Source organism: Lithobates pipiens, unplaced genomic scaffold (assembly GCF_037356315.1).
Source record: "Lithobates pipiens isolate NorthernLeopardFrog02 unplaced genomic scaffold, aLitPip1_a1.2 Scaffold_10, whole genome shotgun sequence".
Taxonomy (NCBI): Eukaryota; Metazoa; Chordata; class Amphibia; order Anura; family Ranidae; genus Lithobates; species Lithobates pipiens.
In genome coordinates this window covers 142,745,016-142,770,422 of record NW_027507686.1, presented here as the reverse complement: position 1 = coordinate 142,770,422, position 25,407 = coordinate 142,745,016, and the positions used below count along the sequence as shown (strand labels likewise).

Below are 25,407 nucleotides of genomic sequence, written 5' to 3'. Positions count from 1 at the left end.
TGAAGCTGAGATAAATTTGAACAGGGGACTAAGAGGAGGAGGAGGAGGGGAGGAGAGAGGGGAGGCTTGGGGAAGTTTCGGACGGACATGGGGGCGAACCCCAGGGACACTATGGGGAGAGGAGACCACCGACACTGGCCTACCAGTCCCATAGGTTTAACATGAAAAGGGGAGTCCTACCCAGTCTTACGAGACGTTTTGTTATAGGACAAGGGGAGGGAGGGGGGAGGGAGGGGGGTTTTGGGTTTTTGGGGGTTTTTTATGGGCTCTCACTCGGTCCTTCTACAGGGGTAACAGGTATGGTCACCAACGGGTTCACTAGACGCTCCAAAAAGAGAGGGAGAATGCCCCTTGGAAGAGAGGTATGGGGATAGTTAACGTTATTACCTATAATGTAAGGGGCTTAAATACAAAAATGAAAAGACATAGAATAAACGATGAGTTGCAGCATATGGAGGCAAATATAGCATGTCTCCAGGAGACGCACTTAACATGCACCTCAGGGGTCAGACTGAATTCGATTGATTTCCCGGTATGGATTTATGGGGATTCCCCATCCTCGTACTCCAGAGGGGTTGCAATAGGCTTCAGTAAAACAACGAGGTTTAACTTAGAGGAGCGACTAGTGGACCCGGAGGGACGATACCTGTGTTTAAAAGGAATGTTGTTTAACCTTAAATGCACAATTGTAAACATTTATGCCCCAAACGAGAATGCGGACATATTCCTAAAGAAAATATTGAACAAAATAGAGGATTTTAAAGAGGGGAAATTAATTCTTGCTGGAGATTTTAACTGGAGTGTAAACCCCAAAGTTGATACTTCAGCAGGAGGCCCAAGGACATCGGTATATAAGCAGAGAATGTTTTTAAGGGCGTTGGCTGCATTCCAACTACAGGATACCTGGAGAGTACTTCACCCAAAGGATAGGGATTACTCTTGCTTCTCCTCGGTCCATGGTTCCTTCTCCCGAATAGACTATATCTTCCTGGAGCATTCATTTCTGAAAGCACTTAAGAAGGCGGAAATAAAAGTTAGAACTGTGTCAGATCATGCACCAGTTATGATTGGGTTGGAGATAGGAGAGGACCATGGACCGAGGCTGAATTGGAGACTGAATGAATCTCTGTTACAGGACAAGGACTCTGCAAGTAAGGTTGAGAGGGAGATAGAACAGTTCTTCAGATTAAATGATACACCGGGAATTTCAAGCCCTATACTATGGGAAACGCATAAAGTGGTAATAAGAGGGGTATTAATAGGGATTGGAGCAGGGAAAAAGAGAGAGAGAGAGAGCAGGAAAGCCCTACTGTATGAAGAAATTCAGAGACTGGAGCTGGGCAGCAGACCAAGGGGACTGCACGATACCCGGGATCTAGTAAAAAAAAAGAGAGAACTAGAAGACTCTCTAGAACAGGACAGGAGGGCCGCCTATCACATCCTAGGAACAGAGATGTATCAATGGGGAAACAAAGCCGGTAAATGGCTGGCCAAGAGGGTGAAGGATAAGAAAAGCAGAACCTTTATTCCAAAAGTAAGAAATGAGGCGGGGGACATACAAAATATGCCGGAGGATATAATGAACACGTTCTATACATATTACAAAACCCTATATAATATCCAACAGGAAACCTTAGAGAATGGAGGCCGGGATGCAATAAAGGACTATTTGAAAGGGATAGATATCCCCAAGGCTAAACAAATGGAAATGGAAGCACTAGAAGCCCCAATATCAAAGCTGGAAGTCGAATGGGCGATCAAAAATACAGCTAAGGGAGGGTGCCCCGGGCCAGATGGGTTCCCGATATCATACTACAAGGAATTTCAAAAACAGCTGACCCCAAAATTATGCGCGTATTTTAATGCAGTGGGGAGGGATGGAAATTTTCGAGAAGAGACACTACTGGCGCATGTGGTCCTGATCCTGAAAGAGGCTAAGGATCCGTTGGCAGTGGAAAGCTACAGGCCAATTTCCTTGCTAAATTCAGATATTAAACTCTTTGCAAAAATTATCTCTGAACGATTAAGACCTCATGTCCCAGAGTGGATACAGCAGGATCAGGTAGGTTTTACTCAGGGGAGAGAAGGTCGGGATAACGCACTAAAGACTATTATGCTAAGCCAGGAAACCATAAGACAGAAGATCCCCTCGATACTCATGTCTATAGATGCTGAAAAGGCATTTGACAGGGTTAGTTGGGGGTTCTTATTCGAAGTGTTGGAGCGATATGGATTGGGACAGAGGATGAGAGGGTGGATAGAAGCTTTGTATACTAAGCCTAAAGCTAAAATAAGAATAAACGGGACCCTGTCTTGCCCCCTTGAACTGTGCAACGGGACAAGACAGGGCTGCCCGCTCTCCCCAATTCTATTCATTCTGGCACTAGAACCCCTCCTGACTGCTATTAGGAAGAATCAAAACATCCAGGGAATACGGGTAGATGAGAGGGATTATCGGGTTGCTGCTTTTGCAGACGATCTTCTGCTCTATATCTCTAGCCCGGAGACCTCTATACCGGCGATTATGGAAGAACTAAAAAAATATGGGAAAGTCTCCAATTTTAAGGTTAACGCAACCAAATCCGAAATCCTAAACTTAAATATACCAGTAGAAGAACAGAGAACCCTACAAACTAAATACCCTTTTAGATGGAGTGGGAGGGAATTGGCCTACTTAGGAATAAAGCTTACAGCAGGGATGGGGGACTTGTATGAGGCTAATTATATCCCCCTACTGAACAAAATTAAACATCATTTAGATAGGATCCAATACAAAGCTTTATCATGGATAGGGAGAATAAACACAGTTAAAATGTTTATTTTACCAATGTTTACTTACATATGCCAAATGGTCCCCATAATATTACCACAGGGATATCTTAATAAATTAAAAATGATGATTAAAAGATTCATATGGAAAAAAAAAGCGGCGAGGGTGGCCCTCAATACTTTGATAAGAAGTAAAGCCAGAGGAGGATTAGCAATGCCCGATTTCAAAAAGTACTACGAGGCCATAGCAATCTCACGAATCACAGACTGGACACATAATAAAAAGGGGAAGGATTGGGTGGAATTAGAAATTAAGCTAAGTAGAAGGGAATTAGGGGAGATAATATGGATACCCGCAAAATATAGAGAATTAGGGATTAGCACAAATTTATTGACAAAAGGGTCACTGCGAATATGGGACATAATAAATAAGAGACACAAGTGGGAACATAACTCACCATTTATGCCATTACTAGACACTAAATTTTTTTTACCAGGGCAAGAGGAATATGTATATTATAGCAGATGGGCTAAGAAAGATAAAATTAAATTACAAGAGGTTATGGAAGGGAATAGGGTATGCACATATGAGGAATTAATAGAAAAGTGGGGGCACAAGCCTTTAGATAAGTGGAGATATTCACAATTATATTATTTTATTCAGTCTTTAACACAACCATTACGAGGCTCGGAGCAACTTAGACCTCTGGAGAAGCTGATAGGGAACCCTCAATGCGTTGTAAAAAGGATCTCAAAAATATATGACATCTTAATAGAGGTAGAAGAGCAAAAATACCCCCCCTATATGGAGAAGTGGGAAAATGAACTGGGACCGCTGAATAATGATTTCCATAGAAATAGGATTATTAGACGAACGTACTCGGTGGCCAAAGACCTTCAAACTAGAGAGATGTCATATAAACTTTTAACAAGGTGGTATATAACTCCACAGCAAGGAAATAAAATTAGTAGCGAGACCCCCGCAACATGCTGGAGAGGCTGCTCAGCGGTGGGGACCTTTGCTCATATATGGTGGGAGTGCCCCAAGATACAGATATTCTGGGAGAAAATTATAAAAGCTATCTTTGAAATAACAGGGGAAGGGATTAGAAGAGACCCATGGGTTTGCTTATTTCACGACTCGGAAAAAGGAGAGAGAGAGTATGGGTACTCCCTGGTTCCTTGCCTATTGAACTCTGCTAAGGCACTGATCCCGCGTAGATGGAGGAAACCCGACCCCCCCTCGATGAAGGAGTGGGTAGAAAGGTTAGAAAGGACACGAAATATTGAAGAGACAATCTATAAACTGGATAACCTAGAAGGGAGATATCAATATAAATGGCTACCGTGGATACAATTTGGAAAAACGGAAGGTTATTTAAAGCTACTTGACTGTCAGTAAAGAAGAAGAAGGGAAAAATCAGAAAGAGGGGAAAACAAGACAGAGTAGGAAAAATGGAAAAGGCCCGGGGAAGGGACCGAGTGAGAGGGGTGGGGAGGGAGGGATAAGGGAGGTCATTCTTAAAGAAATGTTGTTGTATCTATCAATTTATTGAATAGTTTATGTTTGTATATTCTGAAAAATCTGAAAATAAAGAATAAATAAAAAAAAAATAAAAATAAGAATCAATATTTTTACACAGTCTTCAATAATGCTTAAGACTAGAATATATATATATATATATATATATATATATATATATATATATATATATATATATATATATATATATATATATATATATATATATATATATATATATATATATAAAAAAAAGACTGAAGGGAAGGGAGTAGGGAAAAAAGGGAGGGGCAAAGAGAATATATTTTGAAAAATATCTAGGGCAAAAAATATTATACACACACACACACACACACACATACACACATACACACATACACACATACACACATACACACATACACACATACACACACACACACACTGAAATGGTTAAAATTATTTAAAAATATTTACCATATTTAAAATAATATACTAATAGAAAATTATATACTACTAAAAAATCTTGCACAAATATATTAGGAAAGGAGGAATCTAGAGAATGGCACTAGTTTCCAGGGGCAAGAACATTTAAAGTAAAAATCCAAAAAACATTTGTCTATGAGAGTTTTCTGAAAACGTTCGGCTGAGGGGAGGTTCTTTGGCATTGTCTCAATGACCCAGACCCTTAAACCATCTGTAGATTTTTGATGATACTTGAGGAAATGCCTAGGAACACTGCGATTGTCTAATCCACCGGAGATGAAACGGTGATGCTCGCCGAAACGCTTGCGAAGTGGCCTAATGGTTCTCCCTACATAAAACAGGCCGCAAGGACATGTTAGACAGTATACCACATGGTCAGTAGAGCATGTGTGAAAACCCTTGATAGGGTATGTTTTTCCTTTTACCACAAAATCCTTCTGGCCATGTCTCACAAACTGGCAGGTTTTGCATAATGGTTTTCGGCATGGGTACATACCCGAGATAGCTAGAAAAGTGGGAATAGAGCTACCAGGGGGGAGGAGGTTTCTCTTTAAGTTTACTTGGTGCCACTTTGCTCTTAATATTAGGTGCTTTTCTGTACGCAAACTTTGGCCTATTGGGAACAACAGGAAGGAGATGCTCATCCTGAAGCAGCAAGGGCCAATGTCTCCGTACAATACTCTCCATCTGTTTGTGACGAGAATGAAATTGAGTGATGAAGCGTAAATCATTAAGATTTTTTACTACCACGGATAGAGGTATATGAAGAGGGAGTTGTATTTTGTATTGAGGACATGCTGTTTCCACAAGATTTACTGGGAACCCTTTATCAAGGAATTTTGCTTTTAAAGTCTTACTCAGATTATCGTAATCATCAATTCTAGTACAATTCTTTTTCAGTCTGCAAAATTGGTTTTTAAGTATATTGTTGAGCCATTGGGGGTGATAACAACTTTTATAGTGGAGAAATGAGTTCCCTGCAGTAGGTTTGGTAAAATTCTTGGCATGAATATCTTTGCCAACAGAAAATAATTCCAAATCAAGGAAAGCTAAACTTGTCTTTATCCAGAACAGAGGTGAACTGTAAGCCCATATTATTGTTACAATGTGTAACAAAATCTAAGACTGAAGATGCACTGCCATCCCAAATAATAATCACATCATCTATGTAACGACCATAGAACACAATGTGGGAGAGAAAAGGATTGTTTAGCCATATGTGCAAGGATTCCCAATGCCCCATAGTAAGAGTGGCATATGAAGGTGCAAAATTTGCCCCCATAGCAGTCCCATTCACTTGAAGAAAAAAAATTGTTATCGAATTTAAAAAAAATTTAAGGATTTTATTAAGGTTTTCAAACAAGATTATATACATTTTCACCCAAGAAAATTGTGATAAACAGACCCCTAAGTATTTTGAAAGATTGCACCCCAATGTGAATTAGAAAATACCTTTCATTTAGCCAAGGACATTTCAGCCAGCTCAATGGGCAGATTTCTTTTGTTCTTTTCTAAGCATATGAAGGGGATTGTATCAAGTCAAACTGTGTTGCAACGCATGCAGTTACACTGCATACATTGTTGCAATTATTCTATCTTGGTCCACATAACTGATTTCAGTTATTCTACCCCAGGTGCGTTACAGGCACTATTTTTTTAGTCCAAAAGCACCTGGAAAAACACCCCAGTGTGAAAGCGGTCTAACTTGCCTACATCCAGAAACGTATACTTGACTGCACAGCTAGATTGCAAGATTATGGAGAATGGAAAAAAAAAAACCCATGATATTTATAGAGGGGTAATATTTATAATTAGAGTTCCATATTCAAAACTTGTAACAAACAAAAAATATGATTTTTATGACAGCTTACCTGTAAAATCCTTTTCTTGGGGTACATCACGGGACACAGGGCAGCATAGTAATTACTATGTGGGCAATAGGCCACAGTCAGGTGATGATACTGGCAAATCCAAGACAGGAAGTTCACTACCTATATAACCCATACCGGGAGCACCAGTTTTTGTAGCAAAAGCAATATGCATATATCCCAAAAGAGGTAAAGGGCCTATGTTTCCCGCGATGTACGCCAAGAAAAGGATTTTTACAGGTAAGCCGTTATAAAAATCCTATTTTCTTTATTGTACATCACAGGACACAGAGCACCATAGTAATTACTATGTGGGACATCTCAGAGCAAGGCTAACTGAGGGGAGGGAGAGAAAAAAAAAAAAAAAACTATACTGCTGCCTGCAGCACACTGCGCCCAAAGGTGGTATCCTCATGCCTTTTTCACATCCACCTGATAGAATCTAGTGCATGTATGCCCCAAAGATCAAGTTGCGACCTTGCAAGTCTGAGTCAGAGGCTTTGGTGATGCCCACGAAGCACTTACTGCTCTGGTAGAGCGTGCTCCAACTCAAAAGGCAGAATACTCCTTTTTAAACCATAAGCCTGGATAATAACCTGCCAAATCTACCACAATTAAAAAATAGTAGATTTCAACGCTGCCTCCCCCTTCCTGGGCCCTTTTGGCAGCACAAATAAATCATCAGTCTTCCTATCTGAGCAGATGTTTTCAGATAGACTAACTGCTCTCACTACATCCAGAACGTAGTTCTGGAAAAAAAAAGTTTACGGAAACATCTTTGGTTCATACGAAAAAACTAGATATTACTTTAGGTAAAAAAGGATGGGTGAGAACGCAGCACCACCTTATCCTTTTTTTTTTTTTATTATTAATTTTTCACATTATACAGACCACATTTTAAAATAACATTGCAAGGATTCAAATACATCTTCCTTCCATTCCGAAGTCTGAGTTTTAAAGTTCTAGGAAGGGACGGGGGACATGAAAATACATCCATACATCACATATATTAACAGGCAAAAGAAAACAATATCTAAACAATACCATAACCCCCCTTATCCTTCCTCAACTATTTTTGCAATTCCTACATTTTTCCCTACCAATATAGCCCCTCCCCTCCCTCCCACCCTTTCTATCGACACCACCCCCCCCTCCCCTCCCCTCCTATATATATTTGTGCTTTTATCCTACAGTGTGTCATAAATGTGTTATGATGATTCCTGTACCTTTAATGTACACTACCCTACTCCTTCCCATTACCCGTCCCCCCTCCCCCTCCCCTCTTCCCTTTCCTATCATGGTTTAAACTGGGGTATGCATCTCCTCTATCCACTCTCGCCAGTTCCTATTAAACTTTTAGGTTATTTCGTTTTGCATATACTGCCCTCTCCTTACATAGATATTCATTTACCGCCCTTATCCAATCCTCTACTGTAGGGGCTAGCTTTGATTGCCATCTCCTAGCTATCATCCTTCTGGCTTGGAATAAACATCTTAGGATTACCGTTGTTACTCCCTTTCTCTCTACTTCCTCCTTTCTATAACCTAAGATACACTCTATGGGATTTAATTCTATTGCCGTCCCAAAGGCCCTATTTATTATCTTTACCACTCCTTCCCAGTATCTAAATAATTTGGGACATTTCCAGAGCATGTGCATTAAATTCCCTGACCTCCCACACCTGGGGCAACAGTCATCTGTTCTCTTACCAAATTTAAATAATTTCTGGGGAGTATAGTATGCTCTATTAATTACCATCAAATGGGAAATCCTCTGGGGAGGAGAGACCGAGACCTTTGGGCATGCCGCTAGGATATTTTTCCACTGTACTCGTGTTATATTACCTAAGTCTTGCTCCCATTTCTCCTTCTAAACCCTCCCTTTCCTCTCACTATTAATCTGTTCACCCAACTGGGCATAGAATTTAGATATTAATCCTTTAGTGGGTCCTGCTTGTGCTACTGGGTATAGCAAGGGCAGTTCTTCCCATGTTAGTAACAGGTTTCCAAACTGGGTCTTTAAAGCGTGCCTCATTTGTATATAGGCATAAAATGAGTTTTGTGATATCTTAAATTCTTTTTGCAGTTGGTCGAAAGATTTAATACCCCTGCCGCCATATAAATGGCCAAGCCTTACAATGCCACATTTTTCCCAATCTACAATTTTTCCAACCCGCCATATTTCCTGTAGCTTCTTATTGTTCCAGAGAGGCGTATACTTTGTTATTACACTATATCCCATTTTTTTTTTTTAACTATATCCCATAGCTTTAACATCATTTTTACTGTAGGGCATCTACACTGGAATGAGTCCGCCTCCAAGGTCTCAATCAGGGTGCTATGTGGGGAGCCTGTTAATACTAATTTCCCATTTGGGGTTCCTCCGTTCATCTCATCAATCCCCCCTAGCTGTTGTAATTGGGACGCCCAAAAATAGCACTCCGGATAAGGGACCGCGAATCCTCCTTCCTCTCCCGGTAGCTGAAGCATCCGCAATCTCAATCTGGCCTGTCCTCCCCTCCATATTAACTCCCTAAACAACATCTCGATTTTATTAAACCAACTTCTGTTAATCCATATTGGGGCATTATGTAATATGTATAAAAGTTGGGGCATCCATATCATTTTTATCAGATTGCATCTGCCAGCCACCGAGAGAGGCATTCGTTTCCATATAGCAATTTTTTGTTTAAACTTAGCCAATAATGGGACTAAGTTATAACTTATATATTGCTTAGGATCCCTTGACAAGGTTACTCCCAGATATTTCAACTTATCCACTATTGGTATTTGGGGGGTTCCCAGGGCCGTTTGCTGACCAATTGGGTCCAAAGGAAGACATTCCGATTTTTCCCAATTTATCTCCAGCCCTGTGAAGCCTCCAAACCCTTGCACCAGTCCCATTGCCCTTGGCAGTAAGTACCTCATATCCCCCAAAAACAATAGGATATCGTCTGCATAAAGTGAGATTTTTTCCTCTCCAGTTTTTCTTACAAAACCGACTATCTCCCGGTTTGCTCTAATTGCACATGCCAAGGGCTCTATAGCCAATGCAAAGAGCAGGGGTGATAATGGGCACCCCTGCCTCGTCCCTCTCCCCAGCTCTATTTTCCCGGATAACTCATTATTAATTTTTAGTCTCGCACTAGGTTTGTCATATAGCATCCTAATCCATCCTATGAAGGAAGGACCCAGACCAAATTTCTCCAGAACTTTCCATATATATCCCCATTCTACGCTATCAAATGCTTTCCTTACATCCAATGCCACTACTGCACCCGGAGTATCATTATCCATTGGGACCTGCAAATTCAAAAAGGCTCTTCTAATATTTATACTCGTTGACCTGTTGGCTATAAACCCTGTTTGGTCCATATGGACCAATCTTGCTATAACTCGATTAAGCCTAATCGCTAATACCTTGGCCAGTATCTTTGTATCGGTACACAGGAGAGAAATTGGCCTATACGCTGCAACATCTAGGGCGTCTTTCCCTTCTTTGTACAACAGGGTTATAACCGCCTCCATCATTGATGGAGGCAATTTACCCTCTCCATATGCTCCTCTTAACATCTCCAGGAGTTCAGGAAGCAGTATCTCGCCAAAATTTTTATAGACTTCAATCGGTAGTCCATCCGGCCCAGGCGATTTCTGGTTTGGCATACTCGCAACTGCTTCCTGAAGTTCTTTCAAAGTTATTGGGGCTTCCAGTTCCTCTCTTCTTGTTTCAAACATGGTACCTCTAGTTGACCTAAAAATGTTTCCATTTGCTCATCCATCCCCACTTTCTGTGCAGTATATAGGTTTTTATAATATCCTTCAAATGCTTGGCATATACTCCCAGTTTCTGTTGTAACCTTTCCCTCAGGTATCCTAATCGCCGAAATTGAGGAGGGACCCGAGTTATTCTTCACCAGTTGTGCCAACATTTTTCCCACGCTTTCCCCTTCAGCAAAGGAGGCTTGGCGTTGGAACATATGTTGAATCTCTGCTTTCTTCAGAGTTAATAGCCTAAGTTCTTCTTGTTTATCTAACCAGATTTTTTCTTTGCCCTGAGTGGGATCGCTAATAAAATCTCTTTCAGCCTCTAACACTTCTCTCCATATTTGTACCTCCTGTTCCCTAGACTTTCTGTTTATTTTTGCTATTGATTGGATCATAAGACCCCTCAAGAAAGCTTTCAAAGTATCCCACCTTATCCTTAAGAATGATTAAGTATGGCTTTTAACAAGAAAAAGCTGCCAACGCTGGAACTCTTTTTGCAGAAGTTACCAGAACCAAAACACACCAATTTCCCTGTCACAAGGATTAAGGGGACATGGCGCAAGAGCTCAAAAAAAAAAAAAAAAAAAAAAAAAAAAAAAAAAATGGGGGGGTTGGGTGGAAGAAGAAAGAGAAAGAGGCTGACTGTAAAAGGTGACAAAACCACACAAATCCCATGGGCACAAGGGCAGCCTAACAGGTGTAATTAAAAGCATTACCCCTTGTATAAAGGCCCGAACCAAGAATGCAAAGCAAGCGGCCGAGATTTGACCCTTCATAGTACTCACAGCAAACTTCATTTCTACTCCTAATTGTAGCAAGGCAAGCACTCTACTTATGACATACTTCTGAGAATGCCATCTTTTGGTTTCACACTAAGAAACGTAGGCCTTCCGGACCCTATAGTAAATGCTCCTAAAGGCCGGCTACCTTGCATTAATCAGAGTAGTTATTAGTGAACCTGAAAACCCCATACTCCTTAGAATGTGGGTTTCAATAGCCAAACCGTCACATTTAGTGCTTGTAAGGTAGGATGGAACACCAGCCCATGGGAAAGCAAGTCTGCCCGAGATGGAAGAGACCAAGAGTCCCCTTACTGCCATCTTTAAGATTCCTGCATACCAGGCTCTACTGGGCCACTAGCATTAACAGCTTCCGTTTCTCCCAAGAGCCTGCGTAACAGTTGCGGTAGCAGCTGAACTGGCGGGAACGTATAGATCAGTGAGAACTGATCCCAAGGAGTCATTAAAGCATCAAGCCCATAGGCGAGCGGATCCCTTGTCCTTGAAACAAAGTTGTACAACCTCCTGTTGAACTTAGATGCACATAGATCTATGTCCAGGGGTACCCCCTTTCTGGCATATGGTTAGAAAGACATCAGGGTGTACAGACCATTCTCCTGAACTGTTGGTGGCTCAGAAAAATTTGCCTGCCAATTCTCCACCCCTGGGATAGAGATTGCAGACAGCCAAGGGACATATTCCTCTGCCCAAGAGAACATGGTTCACCTCCCTCTGAGCTGCATGAGTTTTTTGGTGCCCCCTTTTTGGGGATTGAAATAGGCCGCTGTTGTGGCATAGTCACTGATGGGACCATTCCGCAACCTGAACGTCCAGGCTATTACAGCCAAACATACTGCCCGAATCTTCAGGATGTTGATAGGCAAGGACATTGTGGACTCAGACCATTTTCTTTGAACAATGGTCTCTTCTAGGGCTGCTTCCCAGCCCCATAGGCTGGCATCTGTCGTTACTAATTTCCAAGTAACCAGAATGAAGGATTTCCCTTCCTGAAAAAACCTGGTTCTCAACCACCAACTGAGACCCTGGCGCACCCTTGGGGCCAGATTCACTGCATAAGCCAAGCAGACAGAATACTGTATTGCACCAATCTTTAAACTGGACATAGGAACCTGCTTTGAATGAAGCCAGAATCTTCCCTAGAAAACTCATGCCAAGGCAAATGGAAGAACCCTTCCTCGCCTTAACTACCTGGGCCAGCTTCCTTATAACCTTGATTTTGCCTAGAGCAAAAATACTTACTGATCTCAAGGATGATTTCTCTAGGTTGAGAATCCAGCCCAGGTGTTCCAGATTACAGACTGTACTGGACACCCTTGGTTTAATGGTGCCAACGACAGATGACCTGCTGCTGTAGATCAAGGTATGCCATTACTACCATTACCCTGGCTTCTTAGTCTTGCTAGTACTGGGGCAAGAACTTTTGTAAATACCCAGAGAGCAGTGGTTAACCAGAAGGGCAAGGCCGTGAACTGAGGAAAATTGGCACATATAGACATACATCTTTGTAACTATAACCATCTTTGATGTCTATTCATACTAAAACTTCTCCTCCCCATAGGATGAATACAACTGACCAGACTGACTCCATGTGACAGGAGCAGATGTTTAGGAAAAAATTCAGATCTTTAAGAAATAAAAATGGGTCTGACATCTCCAGTTTCGGTACTGTGAAGAGATTTGAATAAAAGCACACCCTGCTTCTTCTGAGGGGGGTTTCTGATTACACCCCGACACATCAATCCTTCCTAGGCCATGAGCGTGTCCATCACCTGAAGGTGGCCTATAACCCACATAGTAATTACTATGATGCTCTGTGTCCTGTGATGTACGATAAAGAAATACAGCATATAATGCAGTGTGTGTGTGTGTGTGTGTGTGTGTGTGTGTGTGTGCACGCGCATGCATATGTGTGTGTTGGGGGACTTGTAATTCATATACAACCCCTACGTGGTGGACAAGCCATCTTCAAAGCTTAATTGAGAAGTTATTAGAACCTGAAGTGATCATCCATTTACCTGCAACCAAAGTTTTTAAAAGTTGCATCTCCATTGTAGTTGCAGTGATGCCAAGAACAGATTCCAACGTCTGCAGGGAAGCAGCATCCAAGGAGGCCAACAATTCGGAGTTGTCTTCAGTGACTGTCTGTAGACAGTAAGCTGTGGAAACAAAACAAACTGCTGTGCAATTATTCCTTTTCAGAATATGGACTTTAACTATAAAAATGAAAACAAAGGACGCTACCTGCAGAGATTGCAAGTTCTATGTTAGTCGGGAACTTGCTTAGGCACTGGATAACAATGTCCACACAGTTTTCCTTGTCAAAGACGGATAAGGCTTTACTATTGCTTTCACTATAGGGATGCAAGAGTGAGAAACCAGTTATTGTGTATCAAAATGGATTCTTAAAGCACGTTTCTTATCAAGTACCGTATTTATTAGCGTATAATACACACTTTTTTCCCCCTTAAAATCAGGGGGGAAATCGTGGGTGCGTGCTATACGCCGATACCCGCCGATCTCCCGCTGATTGTGGGGAAAGGAGCAAGCGGAGTCGAGATACATTAAGGCCAAAGTATACTCAGCTTTACTCGGCTCCTCTTACAGTACCGCCCACCTCCCCGATCCTCTCTCAATCAGTGGAGGTGGGCGGGACTGCGAGAGGAGCCAAGTATACTTTGGCTTTGTGTATCTCGGCTCCGCTCGCTCCTCTCCGTCAGCGGGGGATCGGCACCAAATGTAAATCAGGGCAAGACTGCAAAGAGACTGGGCAAGGGTGCACTGATGGACAATGCTGCAGATGGACACTGATAAGGCTGCATTGATGGGCATTTAAATGTACGTTTTTTCCTTAAACTTCCCTCCTAAGACCCCTTTCACACGGGTGTTTTTTGAGTGTTTTGCAGGCGCTTTAGCATTTAAAAAAAAGAAAAACACAAACACACACACCACCTGGATGGGGTGTATGCTGCTCCAAAATCTGGATATATATTTTTCAGCATTGATTGTGCCTTTCCACATGTGCAAGCTGCCCATTCCATACATACTAATGCACCCCCTTAACATCAGAGATTCGGGCTTTTGAACAGATAACAAGCAGGAAAGTCCCCCTTCCCTAGTTCAGAGGATGCAGCACCCATGGTTGCAAAAAAGAACGTCAAATTTCAGTTAGTCTGACCAGAAAACTTTTTTTCCACTTTGCAACAGACCATTTTAAATGAGAATTGGCCCAGAGAAAAGACAGCAGTGTTTCTGGATCATGTTCAGATATGTGTTCAGACAGTGATTTTGGAAATATGCCTGAGCCCATGCAGTGGGCAACCATAAAATCATGCCTAAATTATCTCAAGAAATGACACTTAATATTTATTTTTGTAACTTAATTCTGCATAAAACATTTAACAACTTTATCCATGCCCATCAATGCAGCCTACCTTTGCAGGGGAAGAGAGGAGAGGAATTGCCAGCTGGATGAAAGTGCCGAGGCACATCAGTTTTCATTTCAATTGCTGTGTTCACGCCGCTCACTGTCACATACAGCCCTGCCTCCTAGCCCGGGACCTTTGATAGACATCACAGGTCCTGGGATTGGACGTGTGTTTTGTCTACGAAAGTCCCAGGACCAGGAGGAGGGGTGGTATGCGACAGCGAGTGCGGGGAACACAGCAATTGAAATGAAAGCCACTAGTGATGTTCCCCACGCTCCGATCATCCCCTCCGCGATCGCTGGGAGAACGGATCCCATACAGGTACTCACTCCCCTGGCTCCCAAGCAGCCATAGCTCGCCAGCCCTCAAATTCCACTTGCAATAAGCGAGCAGGCAGGTGGAATTTTTGAGGGCTGCTGTAGATATATTTAATAGTCTTTGCAATTTTACATTGAGGATTATTACGAAATTGTTCTACAATGGGATGCTTGCTTTTCACAGATTAGTGAACCTCTGCCCATTTATACTTCTGAGGCACGCTGACCAAGATGCTCTTTTTATACCAAATCATGTTACTGACCTGTTGCCAATAAACCCAATTAGTAGCAACATGTTCTTCCAACTCCTTGGTTATTACCACTTACGTTGCCAACTTTTTGTTGCCCTGTCCCAACTTTAAGACATGTTGTTGCCATCAATTTCAAAATGACCCCTTTTTTTCTTAACATAGTACATTTATTCAGTTTAAGGCTTGGTTCACACTAGTCGGCTCCAAACTTGAGTGATTTTCAGTGCAACGTTTAGAGTCTGACTTTGATAGGACTGTTATACTTTGTTGCACTGAAGTCGTAGCAAAGTATTGCAGGAACCTTTTCTGAAGTCGCAGCGACATCAGTAGTGTCAATTGGAACTGCTCTCAGACGCATGGCATTTCACATGTCCTGCAATTTTGGGTCTTTGAGTCAGATCGCAGGAGTGTGAACAAAGCCTAAACATTTGATATGTTTATTTACCATTGTTAATAAAACATGGATTTATGGGACTTGCAAATCATTACATTATGTTTTTATGTAGATTTTACACAACAAATCAAGTTTTTTGGAAACTGGGTTGTAAAAGATAAGAAATCTAAACAAAGATTATTCTTATTGTTCTCTGTGGACTAATGCACACAGAACATGCCTGTTAATCCAATTAAGCACTTTACAGCAAATAGAACAAACTGGAAGAGTTTAATCAGTTAACCACTTGGTTCCCACACTACGTCTATTGACGTCATGGGGTTCCGGTGGTTATATCTAAATGATGCCCGAGGCCACAGGCATCATTCAGATATTGCCGTTTTTCAGCCGGCGATTCCCTACACCATAAGAACGATCATAGCGGCTGTTCCACCGCTTGATCGTTCTTGCGGGAGGGGACGCCCCCCCTCCCGCCGCCCTCCGGTGCTTCTACCGACTCACCGTTTCCATCGGTGAGTCGGTCACAGGATCCGCCGCCCCAGCAAGTAATCAGAGATTTCCGGCGAACTAGATTGTCCCCGGAGTCTCTATGATCGTTCGGAGGCCGGGCGTGATGTTATGATGTCACGCCCGGCCTCGGTATTCAAATTAACGGCGCCGATCTGGCTAGGAAGCCAGGATCGTTTTTTGTGTTTTGTTTTTATTCTTCCCAGCCTAGAGGTGAGATATGGGGTCTTAAATACCCCATATTTCACTGTAAATAGGTCCGATCGTGCCATATTTTTATTACAAGGGATGTTTACATTCCTTGTAATAGGAATAAAAGTCAATTTTTTTTTTTAAGTGTAAAACTAAAAAAAAATAAAACAATAAAAAATAAAAATTTAAAGCGCCCCTGTCCCCGTGAGCTCGCACACAGAAGCGAACGCATACGTAAGTCCCGCCCACATATGAAAACTGTGTTCAAACCACACATGTGAGGTATCGCCGCGAACGTTAGAGCGAGAGCAATAATTCTAGCCCTAGACCTCCTCTGTATCCCAAAGTTTGGCGCCATTCCACGAGTGCGTGCAATTTTGAAGCGTGACATGTTGGGTATCTATGGTATCTATTTACTCGGTGTATCCTCCTCTTTCACATTATGCAAAAAAATTGGGCTAACGTTACTGTTTTTTTTTTTTTTTTTTAAGCATGAAACTGTTTTTTTTTCTGAAAAAAACGCGTTCGAAAAATTGCTGCGCAAATACAGTGCGAGATAAAAAGTTGCAATGACCGCCATTGTATTTTCTAGGGTCTTTGCTAAAAAAACATATATAATGTTTGGGGGTTCTATGTAATTTTCTAGCAAAAAAAAAAAAAAAGGAATTTTACATGTAGGAGAGAAATGTCAGAATTGGCCTGGGTCCGAAGTGGTTAAATATCTGTACATTAGTATGGCCAATCAGCCAGTAATTGTTCAACAATACAGCCGATGCCTACACTTTCATCAAAATAAAAATAGGGGAAAACCTTCTTTAAGAACTATGAGCGGAAGTGGCGTTTGATGTCGCTTCCGCCCTCCCATGCTATGGGCCAGCTTCCCCTCAGTTGGCAGCCAGGCATCCACAGGACAGGATGAGATAATCTCCGCCGCTACCGACGGGTCCAGTAAGCGGTGGAAGGGGGGTGGGCACTTCTCCCGCCACCAATAAAAAGGATCTCACTTTCTCTCACTACACAAGGCTGGGAGAGAAAAGAGTCTCAGTGCCAGGCACTGAATGCAGGCACTTGGTGACATTTAGGTAGTGAACGTGTTAACCACTTAAGGACCAGAAGGATTTGCCCCCTTAATGAGCAGAGCACTTTTTACAATTTGGCACTGCGCTGCTTTAACTGGTAATTGCGTGGTCATGCAATGCTGTACCCAAACTAAAATTTGAATCCCCCCCACAAATAGAGCTCTCTTTTGGTGGTATTTGATCACCCCTGCGGTTTTTATTTTTTGCGCTATAAACAAAAAGTGTCAACTTAAAAAAAAAAAAATAAAAATAAAAAAAAACGCATTTAGTGTGTTATAATAAATACCCCCCAAAAATATTTATATATATAAGTTTACCTCAGTTTAGGCCGATACGTATTCTTCTACATATTTTTGGTAAAAAAAATAAATAAATATACGCAATAAGCGATTGATTAGTTTGCGCAAAAGTTATAGCATTTACAAAATAAGGGATAGTTTTAAGGCATCAGCGATTTTTATTGTGACTGCGACATTATGGCGGACACATGGGACATTTTTGAGACCATTGTCATTTATACAGCAATCAGTGCTATACAAAATGCACTGATTCCTGTGTAAATGACACTGGCAGTGAAGGGGTGTGTGGAGGAAATCTGTGGAGGAAAGGAGGAAGATAATTAAACTTCCTTATGCCTCGTTCAGACCCCCCCCCCCCAAGACAGTAACCATGTCCCCCTGTATAATATACATTTTTTTATTTTTTTATGTAGTGGGACTATTTATTACCGACATTAACCATGTCGTCTGTCAGTGTACTGAGCGGTGAAAAATTATCACTACTTAATAAACTGACATATTGGTGTTTCTGTGAATTTCTGGTGCTGTAATCTCGTAAAGTCTCACTAGATTCCAGTATCAGGGGCCATTCTCCAGTGTTGGAAGTGTTTGTAGATCGCTTCACTCCTCAGAAGGTGAAGTGATCTACTCCGCTTCATAAACTGGCACAGAGGAGAAAGATCTCCTCTGAGAATGCCGGAGAATGAAGCCGTGAATAGATTTCACCGCTTTATAAAATGGACACCTTTAGGCTACTTTCACACTGGGGCGCTCAGCCCGCTGGCAGTAAAGCGGCGCTATATTTAGCGCCGCTTTACCATCTTATTGGCGCTAAACGCCCAGAAAAGGGTTAAAACCACCACAAACCGCCACTGCAGTGGCGCTTTACAGGTGGGTTTGGAGCGCTTCTTCATTGTTTTCAATGGGAAGGGGCGCTTTAGGAGCGGTAAATACACTGCTCCAAAGATTCGGCTTGCAGGACTTTTCTTACCCTCCTGCAAGCACACTGCTTCAGTGTGAAAGCCTTTCACATTGGAGTGCACTGAGCGGCTCTTTCAGGGCGCTTTGCAGGCGCTATTTTTAGCACTTTAGCGCCTGCAAAGCAACTCAGTGTGAAAGGGGCCTTATACATATTTTTACCATTTGTTTTGTGTTATTGTGAACACTAATAGATTTTGCAGCAATTATTTGGATATATCACTTTACATTATTTTGGAGATAGACATTATCACCTATTACTCCTAGTAGCGCAAAGGACACCTTCACATTCCCTTCTCACTACCCATCACAGTTTGAGGCCATGAAAGGCCAAGATAGCACAAACCCCTCCAAATGACCCAATTTTGGAAAGTAGACACTTCAAGCTATTTACTGAGAGGCATGTTGAGTCCATGGAATATTTTATATTTTGCCAGAAGGTTCAGGAAAATTAAAAATTCTCTTTTGTTTTACACAGAGTTGTCACTAAATATGTGAAATTACACCCCAATATACATTCTGCTGCTTCTCCTGAGTACAGGGATAACAAATGGGAGACTAGCTGCGTACAGGACCGCGAAAACCAATCATCGCCTTCAGGCTAAGAGCACCAAATTTTTTATTTCACTCCTCCCTACTAGGGATGGGTGAACAGTTCGGCCACAGCATAAGTTCGATAAGTTCGGTCTTTGTTTGGACGTACGACAAACAGCCAAAACAGGTCTTTCACCATTTGTTCGGCCTCCCAAACCGAACACAATGCATTGCAGCACCGATTGGCTGAAGCAGTGAGAGCTTTAGCCATTCAGGGCACATAGCACTGTCAGTCATGATTGGACATGGTCATCATGACTTTATCCAATCATGGCTCATTCCCACCCCACAGCATAAAAGTATTTTTTTCAATGGCAGCCAGAGCTGGAACAGGACTCTAATCAATGCTATTAGTTAGTGTGCCATTTTGCTTCAATTGTCATTGTAGAATATTAGTTCAGTATCAGTCTAGGGATAGAGTGAGTGTAGCGAGGAGGACCATCATTCAGCTTTGCATAGTGTGCAGCTAGAGTAGGGATAGCTCAGATAGTTTCACTGTAGTGTAGTGAGACCGTGTCATTCATACTTACATTAGTGTATAAGTAGGGATAGTTCAGATAGCGTCAGTGCAGTGAAGGGATGATTGAACACAGTCCATTTGATTGCGTTACTGACAGTTTAAACGCCATTTACTTCGGTGTGCGTTACTGCCATTTTAACACCATATCGTTTTGTACGCGTCACTGTACGTTTGGTGCGTTATATTATAGTGTTTTCAGAGCAGTATTCAGTGCTGCAGGAGGTTTCATTACCGATCATAGAAAGTCTGTCCACAGACTCCATGGACCATTTGACTTTTATAAAAATGAATCAATCCTGGATTACCAGCTATGAAGCCCCTGATGCTGATGTCACTGATTAAGTCTTTTTGGGATGTGGAATCTCTGCGGGACTTTGAGGCTGCCTAGATTTGGGGGTGTTCAATAATCTCATCTAGAAGAATGTTTTTGGTATAGGTTTCATGGGCACAATTAACACCCAAAGACCATCTTTTTCAGCACCTGTTCGAGGTGCATATCACTGCAATTTTTTACAGCAGGGCCAATTCTTGCTTTCATCAAGAGTACTTTTAAGGTTACAGCGGGAAGGCGCCAGCGACACCCGAAGACTCATTTTATGCACCCGTTACTTCTATCCAAAGTCAAAGTGAGAGTTGCCTTGCAAGACTGACTGGTTTTCCCTTACATGGGGAATGATTTGGGGATGACTTGGATAAATATATCCAAAAGATATCTGGTGGAAAAAGTACCTTCCTTCCAGTAAAAAGGAAGAGTAAGCGTTTCTTTCAAACGTTCTGCCTCTCCATCACCAGGGGTAAAAGCCTCCAGACAGTTACGACGGCCTCTGCCATCAACTCCAAGAGGAAGGCCTCAGAACAAGCTTTGGGGACAGTCTTCCCCCCCTCAATTGAGGGGGGGGGGAGGCTCCAGCAGTTCTCAGGAGTCCGACGGGAGGAAATCCAGGACAAATGGGTAAGGTCTTGTCTCTGGGGTACAAAGTAGAGTTTTGGGAGTTTACACCATCTTGCATTCTAAGATAAAGCATTGGTCCTTGTGACAAAGAAATTTGTATTTTTAGTAGCAATAACCTCTGCAGGGAGAGTTTGAATTAGCAGCCTTCTCTTGTAAACAGCCATACTTGATCATCCATAAAGATAAGGTGGTGATCCTTTACCTAAGGTAGTATCCATTTTTCATGTGAACCAGGATATTTCTCTACCTTCGTTTTTTTCCAGACCCACGTTCTGCAGAGTTAAAATTCGTCAAAACGTCACTTCCACCCATACCTCTTAAAAAGGTATATATTTTTTTTAAATGTCATTTTTTCATTTTTTTTTTTCCTTGCATTTTAGCCCAAATATGAGATCTGAGGACTTTTTGACCCCAGATCTCATATTTAAGAGGACCTGTCATGCTTTTTTCTATTACAAGGGATGTTTACATTCCTTGTAATAGGAATAAAAGTGATCCATTTTTTTTTTTTTTTTTTTTAAACAGTGTATAAATAAAAATCACTTAAAATAAATAAGAAAAAAAAGTTTAAAAACACCCCGTCACGACGAGCTTGCGCACAGAAGCGAGCGCATACGTGAGTAGCGCCTGCATATGAAAACGGTGGTCAAACCACACATGTGAGGTATCGCCGCGATCGGTAGAGCGAGAGCAATTCTAGCCCTAGACCACCTCTAATGCAAAAAATGCAACCTGTAGAATTTTTTAAATGTCGCTTATGGAGATTTTTGAAGCAAAAGTTTGACGCCATTCCACGAGCGCAATTTTGAAGCGTGACGTGTTGGGTATCAATTTACTCGGCGTACCATTATCTTTCACAATATAAAAAAAAAATTGGGCTAATTTTACTGTTTTTTTTTTTTATTCAAAAAAGTGAATTTTTTCCAAAACAAAGTGCGCTTGTAAGACCGCTGCGCAAATACGGTGTGAAAAAAAGTATTTCAATGACCACCATCATATTCTATGGGGTGTTAGAAAAAAAACCAATATAAAATGTTTGGGGTTCTAAGTAATTTTCTAGCAAAAAAAACTGTTTTAAACATGTAAACACCAAGTCTGAAAAAAGAGGCCTGGTCCTTAAGTGGTTAATAGGCGCTGGTCTAGACCTCTTGAGAGCTCTAAAGAATCTGATTACCAGTGGATCTGAGGCCACAGATCTTTCTAAGAACAATGTCAGTGCCGCTACCTGTACCTTCAGGGTACTAACTGCTAGTCCCTTGTCTGCTCCATCTTGTAAAAACTCCAAGATGGAGACAAGGCTCCCTGGCACAAGGGCGGCTGAAAAACACCACGTTTTATAACGCTTCCAAACCTTAGAGTAAATGACCCCTGTAACCCTTTTCCTACTTGCCAAAAGTGTTGAGATCAAACGGCTGGAAAAACCCTTGCTCCTAAAGGAGCTGCTTTTCAGAAACCAGGCTGTGAGAGCCAAGATGGCCACTCCTGGATGGTTTACTATGCCCCGCAACAACAGATCGTGCATGAGGGGCAGATGCCAACAAGGCTTGATTGCCAGACCTAGAATGGTCGAAAACCAGGCCCTCTTTGGCCAAAAGGGCGTGATTAGTATAACTGGCACCCTTTCCTTCTGAATTTTTCTTAAAATTAACTGAAATGGGGGGAAGCGTAGCAAAGACGGAAATCCCATGGATATGCTAGCGCATCTGTGCCCAGCGACCCATCGCGACTGTCCAGGGAAAAGAACTGGGGAACCTGGGCGTTGTCCTTTGAGGCGAACAGGTCCAACTCTGGTAGTCCCCCTTTCCCGGCAATCATTGCGAAGACCTCTGGGTTTAGAGACCATTCCGCTTCCCAAATAGGGTTTCTGCTTAGGAAGTCCGCTAACCTGTTTAACTCCCCTTTTAGGTGGACTGCTGATAGAGACAACAAATGCTTTTCCACCCACCGAAGGATCTCCATGGCCAGTACTTGGAGCGACCTGCTTCTTGTACCCCCCTGCTTGGTTAAATAAGCCACCGCCGTGGCATTGTCCGTTAGGACCTGAACATGATGGGACTGAAGCTCCTGAACAAACAACTCCAGAGCCAAGGCAATCGCCTTGAGCTCCCTCCAGTTTGAGGACCTTACTGCCTCCTCTTTGGCCCAAGATCCCTGAGTAAAACGTGTTCCTAGGTGGGCTCCCCACCCCCAGGAACTGGCGTAGATTGTTAGTCTTTTCTCGACTGGAAAGGCCCAGACTAACCCCTCTGATAGGATATCCTGTCTTTTCCACCACCATAGGGACCTTTTCACCTGGGTTGGCACTCTTACCTCTGCCTCTAGGGATGCCACTGTGTGATCCCAAGATCTTAGAAGAAAAGCCTGCAGACACCTGAAATGCAGCCTTGCCCACTGGACTTCCGGCATTGTTGAGGTTAGAACCCCCAAAGCTGAAATAACCTGTCTTACCGTCAGATTTTGACTGGTCTGCAGTAAAGACACTGCACCGGAAATCCTGTCCTTTTTGTCTAAGGGAAGGAAGATCTTTTGATCCAGCGAATTTATTAGATACCCTAAAAACCGAATCTCCTGGGATGGGTTAAGGAAGACTTTTGGAGGTTCAAAATCCAACCCAGAACCTCCAGATGGCTGCGAGCTTTGCCTAGTTTGATCTGCAATTCTTCGCTGGATGGGGCGAAAAACAGCAGATCGTCTAAGGAATAACTGCAATTCCCTGAAGTCACAGCAGAGCTAAAGCTTATGCCATCACTTTGGTAAAAATTCGGGGAGATGATGACAGACTGAAGGGTAAGGCCCTGAACTGGAGATGATGAACCACACCCCCCAACCTCACAGCCAGCCTGAGGAACCTCTGAGACTGGGGCGAGATTGGAACATGCAGGTATGCATCCTTTAAATCCACTGACGCCATAAAACATCCTGGCGTCAGCAGATTCCTGACTGAGAAAATTGAGTCCATCTTGAACCTTCTGTACCTGATGGACTCGTTCAAAAGGTTTTAGGTTGAGAATCAACCGAAATTTTCCTGTCAGTTTTTTTTACTAGGAAAACATGCTGTTCTTGCAGGGGCACCTGTACTACTACACCCTGCTGCATCAGTTCCTCGAGAGAGGACTTCATGGCCAGGGCCCTTAACGAGTCCAGCGGGGTGTTTGTAATCAAGAACCTTCTTGGGGGGGTTGTTGGCAAACTCGAGTGTGTAACCCTGCGAGAGAATGGTCAGAATAAACTGATTTGAAGTTATCCCTGACCACTGCGGAAGAAACTCTCGTAGTCTTCCGCCCACCTGCAGAGACGAGTCATTGAGATTTTTTGGCCTGTGTAGGAGGACGGAAGAGAATTCCGCCTCTACCTTTCGGCTTCGGGGGTGGAACAATTTTTCCTTCTCCCCTGCAACTTGCTGTCTTGATCCTGAGTTTTTTGAGGTCGAAAAAGACGTTTTGGTACCCGTTTTTTCTTTTTGACCGGGAAGGATCTCTTTTTAATCGGCTGTCCTGTCAAGAATATTATCGAGGTCAGGGCCGAAGAGAGGGTCACCCGAAAAGGGTAACCCACACAGCTTGTTCTTTGACGCCGAATCACCGGGCCAGGTTTTAAGCCATAAGGCTCTTCTTGCAGCAATAGTTAGAGCTGCTGACCTGGCTGACATCTTAATTGCCTCAGCTGAGGCGTCTGCAATATACGCAACTGCCGCAGTCAGGGTAGGAAAAGAATCTAAGATTTCCTGTTTGGGGGAATCTGCAGGTATATGTGACTTTAGCTGGTTGATCCAGTATTCTAAATTCCTGGCTTTAAATTGCTCATAACTGATTGCCATGATCTCTTGAGCAAAAGATCCATGCGTTTGTCCATCGGATCCTTCAAAACTCCCATGTCTTCGAAGGACAGATCCGTGGACCTTGAGACCTGGGAGAAGGCGGCATCCAGTCTGGGCACCTTGTTCCACAATACTGCAGGGTCCTCCTCGAAAGAAAAAACACCTCTTGTGGGCTTTGGAGAAAAAAAAAAAAAAAGGGCTTTTTCTCTGGATCCTGCCATTCTTTCCTAATGGCCTCAGAGATGACCGGGTGAACTGGGAACACTCGGCCCTTAGGCTCATCCAACCCAGCATACATGCGGTCATGGAGTGATAATTCCTTTCTTTCCTCACTTAAGCCAAGCGTAGCATAAATAGCTTTAAAAAGGAGCCCATCTACCTCTTCAAGGGACAGTTTGAATTTAGAGGGGACCACCTCAGTCTCCTTCAACTTCTCTTCCGAATTCTTAACGGAAAGAGCAGTGGACTGCTTTTCTGTATCTGAAGGGTCTTCAGGCAGAGATTCCAACACTGGGATAGAGAACGACCCCTGGGAAGACTCTGAAGTGAAAGGCTGACTAGCAGCCGGGTTTACTAGTGAGTCACGAAAATTCTGAATCGTGGCGTATAGCTCCTTTACAGAGGCAACCAGATCCTCACATACAGAGGCTGATTCCTCTTTAACCAAAGAAGTAATGCAGGCACTGCATAAGGTTTTCTTCCAATTTTCTCCCAGCTTGGCCCTGCAAGAAGGACATCTCTTCTTTGAGTCAGAGCTCTTAGCCTATGAAGAAAAAGACAAAAAAGGGAAAAACAAAAGCCAGGAAATAGGAGAAAAAGGCAGACTTTAACCGCTGCCTCCTACCTGGACTTTGCTGGTGCCTGTCCCCACTGCTGCAGACGCTGATTCTTCCATAGCAGGTGTGCAGAATTCC

The 25,407-nt window shown here is 42.7% G+C and overlaps 1 protein-coding gene across 1 annotated transcript in view; it reads right to left on the bottom strand.

Moving 5' to 3' along the window:
* The window catches only part of HEATR3 (HEAT repeat containing 3), a 126,909-nt gene that overhangs the window by 68,212 nt on the left and 33,290 nt on the right, over positions 1-25,407 (bottom strand). The window contains exons 5-6 of the mRNA XM_077458350.1: positions 13,431-13,540; positions 13,205-13,345 (exon numbers count right to left, since the gene is read on the bottom strand). Coding sequence (XP_077314476.1) covers positions 13,205-13,345; positions 13,431-13,540 — 251 coding nt within the window. The remainder of the gene's footprint in view (positions 1-13,204; positions 13,346-13,430; positions 13,541-25,407) is intronic.